General features: G+C 49.6%; 2 protein-coding genes across 4 annotated transcripts in view; both read left to right on the plus strand.

Moving 5' to 3' along the window:
* The window catches only part of LOC103611581 (probable E3 ubiquitin-protein ligase MID2), a 6,136-nt gene extending 4,000 nt beyond the window's left edge, over nucleotides 1-2,136 (plus strand). The window contains exons 5-6 of the mRNA XM_017728230.1: nucleotides 180-421; nucleotides 1,031-2,136. Coding sequence (XP_017583719.1) covers nucleotides 180-421; nucleotides 1,031-1,107 — 319 coding nt within the window. The 3' untranslated portion in view covers nucleotides 1,108-2,136. The remainder of the gene's footprint in view (nucleotides 1-179; nucleotides 422-1,030) is intronic.
* Nucleotides 2,137-2,414: 278 nt separating this feature from the next.
* LOC103611582 (E3 ubiquitin-protein ligase Midline-1) lies at nucleotides 2,415-8,928 on the plus strand. 3 transcript variants are annotated; one of them, XM_017728231.1, is made up of 8 exons: nucleotides 2,420-3,132; nucleotides 4,400-4,495; nucleotides 5,046-5,279; nucleotides 5,418-5,440; nucleotides 6,589-6,725; nucleotides 7,132-7,162; nucleotides 7,400-7,446; nucleotides 8,298-8,928. In XM_017728231.1, the coding sequence occupies exons 1-8, from the start codon at nucleotides 2,515-2,517 to the stop codon at nucleotides 8,378-8,380; spliced, it is 1,269 nt and encodes a 422-aa protein (XP_017583720.1). In that variant the 5' UTR covers nucleotides 2,420-2,514; the 3' UTR covers nucleotides 8,381-8,928. The 3 variants fall into 3 exon arrangements, with proteins under 3 accessions (XP_017583721.1, XP_017583722.1, XP_017583720.1); XM_017728232.1 differs by lacking the exons at nucleotides 7,400-7,446; nucleotides 8,298-8,928 and adding an exon at nucleotides 7,254-7,372 and having other exon boundaries at nucleotides 2,415-3,132; XM_017728233.1 differs by lacking the exon at nucleotides 7,400-7,446 and having other exon boundaries at nucleotides 2,418-3,132.
* Nucleotides 8,929-9,683: the final 755 nt, after the last annotated feature.

A 9,683-nucleotide genomic window follows, 5' to 3' on the forward strand; every position in this document is an offset into this window, starting at 1 on the left:
GCCCAGGGAGGTTTGGAGTGCCCATCCCTGGAGGTGCCCAAGGAAGGGCTGGAGGTGGCACTCAGAGCTCTGGGCTGGGGACAAGGTGGGGCTGGGGCACAGCTCGGACTCGATGGCCTTGGAGGTCTTTTCCCACCTCAGTGATTCCATGGTTCTGTGATTCTTGCTGCGTGGTTTAGGCAACGCAAGCCACTTCCAGGAATAGATGGTTTGATGGTGCCAAAGCCACCCATTAGTTTGGATAAATCAACAACAACTGGTATTCTGAAGCTTTTCCAGCAATTCCTCCTAAATGTGGAGTTCTCCTTTAAGCCACCACTGCCACCTTTGGGGTACTCCTTTAACAAGCCGCCACCACCACCTTCGCCACCTTCAACGCCACCACCACCTGCACCTACACCTATGCTCACAGCATCTAGTGGTAAGTGCTCATTTGACTTTGTCAAAAGTGAGATGGAGAAGTCGATAAAACATCTTTAAGAAAGGACTGTAATGAGACACCAAGTACACTGAGTACCTCTAGAAGTGCTAATTCCTTACACTGTGTGCTTATTTGCACGTGTGTGTGCAGCAAAGGGAGCTTGTCCTGGGATTCAGGGCTTTGGGGCACGCCCTGAATACACCTTGTTAAAGCAGGCTATGGACAAAGAGGCTTGGAAGTCCCAGGAGTTTTCTGGGAGGATTAAGAAAAGATAATAGCAACACCTCTGTGCTATCCCTTTATTTCAAGGGGAAAGTTGAGAACTCATCACAGCAGCAGCAGGGTGGAGTTTGCTTAGGACATAAATAACCTGCTCTTTCTGTGTAAATACTTCTACTCTTTTGCAATGCTTTGTAAGCTCAGCCTACAGTCCCAGAGCTGTGCACAGGGGGACACTTATCTAACTGAATTGATGAAATTAGGGTTCCCTGGGTGCTGCTCTCTGGATGGTGCTTCAGCCCTTGCTGGCAGCGAGCCTCAGGTCAGGACAGAGGCAGACCCCAAATCTCCACAATTACCTGTTAATCATAATGTGTTTTTTCTCTTTAGGTTTCCATTATAATAATACACAATACCATGGACCTGCGTTTGCGTTTGGATCTTCCCCTTTGCTTTCTTTCAAGTAGCCTAATGAAATACAAAGTCAGTGGCAATCATAATGTTAACAATCATAGAAAGGCAGGAAGAGAAAGAGAAAACCCAACCAAAACTAACAATGCACAGCATGCAATTGCTCCCCCATCACCTGCTCTCTGATGTCCAGCCACTGTCCCCAAGCATCAATTGGTTCCTTCTGGCCATCTCCCCTCAGTTTATATACTGGGCGTGGTGTTCTATGGTGTGGAATGTCCCTTTGGCCAGTTTGGGTCACCTGCCCCAGCTATGCTCCTTCCCAGCTTTTCATGCACCTCCTCACTGGCAGAGCATGAGGCACTGAAAGGTCCTTGGCTCAGGTTAAGCACTGTTCAGCAACAGCCAAACCATCGGTGTGTTCTCAACATTATTCTCTACTGAACCCAAAACTGTACCAGCTGCTGAGAAGAGAATTAATTCTATCCCAGCCCAAACCAGGACAGGACTCCAATATGCACAGTGCCATCCCAGACGTGCAGGGCAACCAGAGCTGCTGGGAGGAGGACACCAGCAACGAGAGCTGATGGAAGCTTGGAATTGTGCCTGGCTTGGATGCTGCCTGCAAATGCCTCACAGTTACCTCTGTCTGTTCCTAGGTCGAAGAAGTGGACAGTGGCTCTCTCACTTTTCATGATGTGTCTGTCAAGGCTGGAGGTCCTGCTAAGAACTTCAGGCTTATAGAGACAGGAACCATCCCTTTGAAGTATCCCATCCATGCGGCCATCAGCATGCTGAAGCTCCTGTAGTGATGTGGGGACAAGGTGTTGCTGTGTATTTCCAGGCCGAGGAATTGTGATCATTGCACGGGGCCTATGCTAAACTGGCATATCAGAAATTAGATTGTGGGCTGCTGTGACAGGGGGTATATCACAGCACCCTGCTTCTTACGGCACGAGCTCCACTTTTTTTGTTCTGTTAATCGTAATGGAAATACCATTAAGTTGCTCAGTTTTGTTCAGCTGTATCAAATACTGTGTTGGCTTCACGCTATTAAAGTTACGTTACTTGCTTGCAAAACTCAATGGCAATTTATTTTATCTGTAAGTTGACAGCACAGCATTAACTGCTACAGAACTAGCCAGCAGCAATGCTGATCTTTGATCTAAAGCAGCAGCTTTTGCCTCTGCCGCCTCTTTCCATCCTGCACATCCAGTGCAGAAGCAAAGCTGCCCTGGGAGGTGAGGAGAGACTGGGGCAGCATTCCCTGCTGGAGACTGAGGGGAACCTTCCCCAAGTGGCTGCCACGGCGTAGGGAAGGGCGGGCCCGGGAGGGAACATTCGTCTGCCCGGCGTGGGACGGGGGAAGGGCTCGCAGGGGAGGAGCTTGCAGCCTCGGGGCTGGGTGTCCTGCTGCTGGGTTTAGTTTCGTTTCTGCTCGCTGAGGCGCCGTCCCTGCAGCCATGGCAAAAGCTTGGGAGGGATGCGGAGGGGCTGGCAGCCTGGAGGCCGAGCTCACCTGCCCCATCTGCCTGGGTCTCTACCGGGATCCGGTGTCGCTGAACTGCGGTCACAGCTTCTGTCGGCAGTGCATCAAGAACATGCTGGGAGCCCAGCAGCATTCCCAGGGCCCCTACACCTGCCCCATGTGCAGGATCCACCTGGGGCCCACCGTGGAGCTGCAGAACAACTTCCAGCTGGGCAACATCGTGGAGGCATTTCAGGCCTCCGCTTCCAAAAGACAAGAGGACGAAGGCTCCGAGAAGGGGAAGACGAGGGTGGTTCCCTGTGAGTACTGCCTGGATGGGTTCCAGGAGGCCGTGAAAACCTGCGTGGTCTGCAATGTGTCCCTGTGCCAGGCCCACCTGAGCAAGCACAACGCCAAGGCTTCCCAGCAGGAACATATCCTGGTGGAGGTGGGAGCAGGTGAGGCGGAGGAGAGGAGGTGCCCGGAGCACGGCAAGCTGCTGGAATGCTACTGCCAGGAAGAGGAGAAGTGCATCTGCGTGCTCTGCTCCATCGCCGGGGCCCACAAGGGCCACGAGGTCATCACCATGAAGGAGGAACGTGACAAACAGCTGGTAAGGAGCTCTTCCCTCCCCATGGCCCCTGGCCTGGCCGCGGGGAAGGGGGAAAGCCGCAGGAAGGGCTTTCACAGGAATGGGGAAGGGTGTGGGGGCAGCCCGGCAGCAGCTCCGGGGATTTCCTCTCCGCCCCAGCAAGGGCTGGAACTTGCTTTTCATTGCCTCCTGTGTGTTGCCGGAGCAGTGTGGACAGCTAAGCAGAGGGAGGAGAGCGGAGAAAGGTGTTTGGGGCTGGCCGGGACAAGAGTGGGTCCGTCCGTCAGGGTGTGGGACGTGGCAGAGCCAGCGAGAGGCTCCGCTGTCCCACAGCAGTGAGGTGCAGCCCCGGGCCTGCCAGCCGCCCTCGCCGGGGTGCTCCTGGCTGGGATTGAGAAGTATTCCTGCAGGGATTAGAAAATCCCTTCCTCCACAAAGTCCCGGGGATGCCACTGCTGCTGAGCTTCGGGTGGGGAAGGGGGTTTCCCGCTCGAGTTCCTTCCCTTGGGCTCTGTCCGTGTTGTAGCGCGGTGGGGATCGGGCTGTGCTCCCGAGTAACCCGTGCCAGGCTGAGGGGACACGGCCGCAAGCTGTGCCAGGGGAGGTTCCGCTTGGACATCAGGAGGAATTTCTTCACGGAAATGTTGTTAGACCTTGGAAGGAGCTGCCCAGGGAGGTGCTGCAGTGCCATGCCTGGAGGTGTCCAAGGAATGACTGGATGCGGCACTCAGTGCTCTGGGCTGGGGACAAGGTGGGGATTGGTCACAGGTTGAATTCGATGACCTTGGAGGTCTTTTCCAACCTCAGTGATTCGGGAATTCCTCCCTCTGCCCCAAATTTTGTGGAGCCAGTGTCCCAGCAGATACAAGAGACATGGGGCCTCCGTGTTCCTGCCTCTGAGTGCAGCTGCTGTCCTTGAAATGCTCCAGAATCGGCTGAGGGGATAAAATGCATTTCCTATGCTCACTCACTGCCTTGCATTTGAAATGGCTGGGCTCAGTTTGGAGCCCAAGCAAAAAGCCTGCAGGAAGCCAGAGCATGGGCAGGAAATGGCTCCCTCTGGACCTCAGGACAGGTCACAGCCTCCTCAGGAATTAGCAGAAGCATCCTTTGCAGTTACATGAATTGCAAACTAACTTCCTCTCCCAAGTTATATATCAAAATTTCAGGGCTGCCAAGCAGAAGTGGGATGTGTGGGACAGTGGCCATTTCACCAGCTCCACAAACTGCCAGTCTGCTTTGAAGCTGTTCCTGCTGGGAAGTTCACTGCTGTCTTTCCTTCTGCCAGGTTAAACTCTCTGACCCCATGACAGAGCTGCAGGACTCTAAACGTGATTTAGATACTGCCCTAGAAGAGCTTCAGAAATGTGAGAATCAGATCAAGGTTGGTATCCAGATTATGACCAATTCAGAGCATCTTTCCTTCACAGTTTCCCGGCAGTAAGTGATGGTAACTGTACCGTTAGAAGCAGAAGAATAGAAAGAGAAAAGAGTGGTTTGAGAAACTGCCAGAAGCCAAGGTTTATCGCAGCCTTCCAGCTCCTCCACAGGAGGAACCAGCTGGGGGATTCCACCCTTTATTGTGGCTGCACAGACCAGGTTGCAGGACTGGCAGCCCACAGATTGTACATAAGATGATGTATTTTTAAAGTTTTCTACCTGTTTAATAAAAGAAAAGCAATTTAAAGCTACGAGTGGGATTTCCAGTGTGTGCCACTCAGTTCTCACATTTGTAGCTGAAATTCATCTGACTTTGTTACTATATCAGGATTAATTTTCCAAAGCCTCTGTTCAGTCAGATATTCTAAGCAAATGTTTGTTGTCTGCTTCCTTCTGAAGCCAGTGCAAAGGATAGATACCATATTAATTGACAGCAGAGGCACTAAACTGAAAGGTGGAGTTCCAGTGCCCCTTTTTCTTATCTCTTCATTTAGACCAATACCAAAGCAGTGACTTCTCAGCTAGAAGAGCTGTTTAAAGATATAAAGACAGAGCTTGTTCAGAAAGAGAAGAAGATCCTGAGTGACATTAAGTCTAATGAGGAAAACCAACTGGCAGACATTGCCAAAGCAAGGAAGAAAATGGAACAGAAGAGACACCAGGCTGAATGGAATCTTCAGGCTCTCCAGAAGATAAAAGAGCAACCAGATACTTTCCTCTTCTTTAAAGTAAGCAGTGGTATTCTGCTTTTCTTCATGGATCTGCCTATTTCTCAGCCAGGTGACCTTTCTGAAAATCACACTAATGATATTTTTCCTTTTTGTTTTCTCTTTTCTTTTCTTTTTTTTTTGCAATCCTCCTGGTAGGAACTGAAACTGGTCACAGACAGGTATGTTCCACTTGATACCGCTTGTTTCCTTCTTTGAAAAAACACAGTGTTGATAACTGGGATCAAACCCCACTGCCTGTGCCCCTCTGTGCCACCACCCTGTGCTGCAAAGCTGCTCCCTATTCCGGCTGAGCCAGAGGGCACCACATCCACACAATGAACAGGGATGGAGAGACCCCTGCCTGCTGTTGCACTGGTGCCTTTCAGTTTTAGTTTCCTGGCTGGATTCTGATGAAAACCACTGGCTTTTCCTACCAGAATGCTGTTTTTTATCAGAGCGGCAGCCCCTAGGGTTGTGTTTAGAATAACGCTGTCTTGGATGCATACTGGTGACTCTCCCTCAGATGAGTTCCCAAAGGCAGTTCCTCTGCCTTTGTCAGCAGAGGTAACCAGCTCCTTTCCCACCAAGGTTTTGGGTTGTGGAGAAGCTTGGTAGCTAGAAAGATTTATTATCACTTCTCTTGCAAGTGATACGTTTAATTTATAACTCACTGCTTCCTGTGTGGTGCCTGGGTGTCAGGTGTAACTCAGTGCTGCAACGCCACCCCAACCGTTCCAGATGCACGAGAGGCTTTGCGGCAGCACTGGAGGCCCCAGCTGCACCAAGGGCTGCCTCAAACATCTACCTGGAATTTGGGATGTCACCTCTGTAACTTGAACAGATTAGAGCTGAGTTCAAACTTGGATTGTAAGGATACCTTGGAATCACCGTGTGCCTCAGGGCTGCAGCACAGGCTGTCACTCACAGCTGTGCCACGGGTCACATCCTGTCCTGTGGGACCAAGGTAATTTTCCAGAAACCTGGACCCCATTTGATCTGTTTGGCATTCTTGTTCTGTCACCACTACAACAGTAAGCGCCTGCCTGCAGCAAGTCAAGGCCCCGTTCACACACGGGGATTATCAAAACACCTCCTCCTCTCTCACTGTCAGTGTGGGAAAGTTCCAGTGCAGGTTGGTAAGCAAAAGGCATTGCCAAATAACTAACAGTATGTAACAATTGGAACTCAACCTTCACAGAGGGCTGTTAACCCAGTCACTGATGTTGCCAAAGCCCTCTCCTCTTTGCAGACTCTGTCCTAGCGAAGAATTCTGTTACCTTTGGATGCTGGATGGTTTTCCTTGGTGCAATGTCTCTCTGTGCCCTAGGATTGCGAATCTGGACCTGGACACTGAGAGGGTGGACGTGGAGGAAGAGCAGCTGGATCAGAGCATGATTACCCAGTGCCAGACCCTGAGAGAGAAGTTAATGTTGCAGCTGGACTCTCTGCTGCAGGACGTGTGCGGTGAGCGGCCCCGACCCGGCCCCGCTGACGCGGTGGGAAACAGGGAGCTCAGTCCTGGCTGGGGCAGCTCCTTCCACTGGGGCGTGAGGGCTGATGTGGGGTCTTGGGAGTGCTGGGGAGGGGAGGGGGCAGGGGGCAGGTTTCTGTGGGTAACAAGGAAGAGGTCTGCTCCTAAGCAGTGTAAGGCCAATTTCTCCTCTGGCTGATGTGGTTTCCTGCTCCCATCAACTTCCCAGATTCTGGCCGCTCGGTCCTGCCGTCAAGAAAACTCCTCTGTGTTTGCCCAGCCCCATCCCCTCCTGGTTTCCCTCTGACCATGAGATCCAGGGGGACAGTACCGAGCCCTAAACTTGAGTTCATTGCCAGCTTTGTTAACCATTCTTCTCTATTTTTTTTTGTTTTTTAGTTAAACTCGCCAACCAAATGGAGCTGCGCAGGTAAATCGTTTTCTTTGCTTACAAAACGTTCCCTGCAAATTTCTCCAGTTGTTCATTTAAGGACTGTGTGTCCTGCACTTTCCTGCTTCAGGTTCAAGGAGACCTAAGCAGAGTGTCAAAGGCTGTCCTTCATCTCAAAAGAAGGGAGGCAGATCTATTCACATCTCTTGTTCTGCTGTTAACAAGATGTGATTTGTGTTTTACAAGGCTCTAATATTCAACACCGTCTCTTTACAGTCAGACTTCAGCTACTACTGGTACCTCTTCAGCTACGAATACCAGATGTAAGTGTTCAAAATACCGTCCAGAATGTGTTAAAAATACCAGTTATTCCTCAGGACTCTGCCTTGGGGCTGTGAGTCTTGCAGAGAAGATCTCCCACCTAAAAATGTGATCAGCGTTTTGTTGCATGTATCTCCTGTCCTTGCCAGAGTGTGCAGCCTCAGGGCACAGCTCTCGGAGTCTGCACTGGGCAGAAATCTCTGGGAACTCACTGGGGAAATCATTTCTTCTCAGCCTGAGGGAGACACTGGGTTTGCTTCGGCACTCAGGAAAACTCGGAGCCTGTTCCAGGGAAACACCACGGAGGGGTTCCCAGCAACAGAGCAGGAGCTGGAGCAAACACAGTACCTGAAAGGATTCCCAGACAAATGCAAATGCTGCAGGAGATAGGCAAAGTGTGAACAGTGTTTCTCTGCAGATTGCACTAGTCCAGTGCTCAGATATGTATCTGCTGGGCACAGCAGGGCATCACTTCTACAAGCTCTTTAAATAAAGGTTATTTAGATGTTCTGTGAAAGATTTTTTTTAGATTGTTCTTTTAATTGCTGCAACTGAAGTTCAGTTTGCAAATGATTTTCTTCTTAATTTGTAAATTCAAAAGAAAATCTTGGTTTCTTCACTGCTTTTTAACTTCTGGAGCAAATCTAGAGGTACATTTTTTAATCAGTGTATGTGTCCATTTATTTGTCTTGTGAGCTCAGTCAGTGGCCGTGCTCTATACAGAACCAGTCAGTCACTCAAAACAGGTCAGGGAAAAGAAATACTTTTTTCTGAGACAAGGCAAAGCTCTACTTGGAAGCAACTTGTCAAGTATATTTTATTGCTATGCTGATGATATTTTTTTATTTTACAGTACCTGAAAAAGATCCGTTGGAATTGCTCCGCCAGACCATAAGGAAACAGCAGCACCTGCTCAATCAGAAGTGCAAAAAGTAATTTCTCATCCCCCATAAGCCCAGACGTAAGGGAGAGGTGAAAAACAGATGTCAGAACTGAGATGGAAAGAAAAACTTAATTTTCAGAATTACCTCTAATACTGACAACCTGCCAAGTGTTTTGACCTCCCCTCCTATCTTGCATTCAAATCAATTCTGTAACATATGAAAATTGTTCTTAAAAGTGCAAAGAATTAACATGAACATAATACAATCTCCTAACTGCTGCTGCCTTGCAAGCTGTGGACTCTATCATCTCATGGGTCTAATTGTGCTTTTGCACTGTGATTTGTGCTGACTCTGTTGTCACTATGTGGCTGGATAACCAAATACAGGGCTTTAGCTACTCATAACCATGGCTGCAGGATTTCATACCATCACCAGGAATCAGCTGTGGAGAGCACTGTTTGTGGGTAGACTCGCAGGAAATCAAGGCTAAAGTTCTCTGTGCTTTTACAGGACTTGTGGCTACAGCTCTGTTCTGTCACTCGTGATAATCAACACGTACCTGGCTTCAGGGATTGAAAATAAACTCAGAAATCCATCTCATATTTAGAGTAACAGCTCTCCTCCTGGTTTCAATGGACTCTCCAAGCTGTGCTGTGTGCTCAGCCCTGGCTCTGCTGCACCCATCAGTTGTCAGCCTAACAGAAAGAGCGTGGCCAAATTTTGGGAGCTCAGTGGTTGCTCCAGAGGACCTTGCAAATATTCCTTCCTCCTCGAAGGCAGCAAGGCACAAAGGGCAGCTGCTCTCAGCCCCTCAGATGAGGCAAAAGAAATGAGCCTGTCCTTCAGCACTTTCCTGACCTGGGCTTCTCTCTGGCTGCCAGCTGAAGGAGCTGGGAGCAGCCAGTGCAGGTCAGTGCTGCTGCTGCTGCAGAGTTCCTGCAGTGCTGCAAATCCCTGCAGACAGCAACCCTCACTCAAACGTGGGATTTGTAATCCTGCTGCAGCCTCACAAAGCTTTTGGATGAAAATGGGTGTCTAGGAAGGTGGGATTTCTGAGTTAGATGCTAAACTGGTGGTGCAGTTTAATTCCCCCATACATTTGCTTGTTTGCAAAGAGACTGCTGGGAATCTGAGACTTGTTTTAATGTTCTGTGCCTTAGCCTTGAGGAAGCAAAGAGCTGAAAGACTGGATGAAAGCAGCGTAAGGAAACAAGCAGAGTCCAGCAATTATTTAACTAAGCCTTCTAATAGACATCAGCACTCTGAAAATTTTGCCACCTAATTACTTTTTGACTCTAGGTGACAATCTTGGACCGTGACACACACTGAGAGAGCAGCAGTTCTGCACAGATGTT

This window comes from Corvus brachyrhynchos, unplaced genomic scaffold, assembly GCF_000691975.1.
Source record: "Corvus brachyrhynchos isolate BGI_N302 unplaced genomic scaffold, ASM69197v1 scaffold21, whole genome shotgun sequence".
NCBI lineage: Eukaryota > Metazoa > Chordata > Aves > Passeriformes > Corvidae > Corvus > Corvus brachyrhynchos.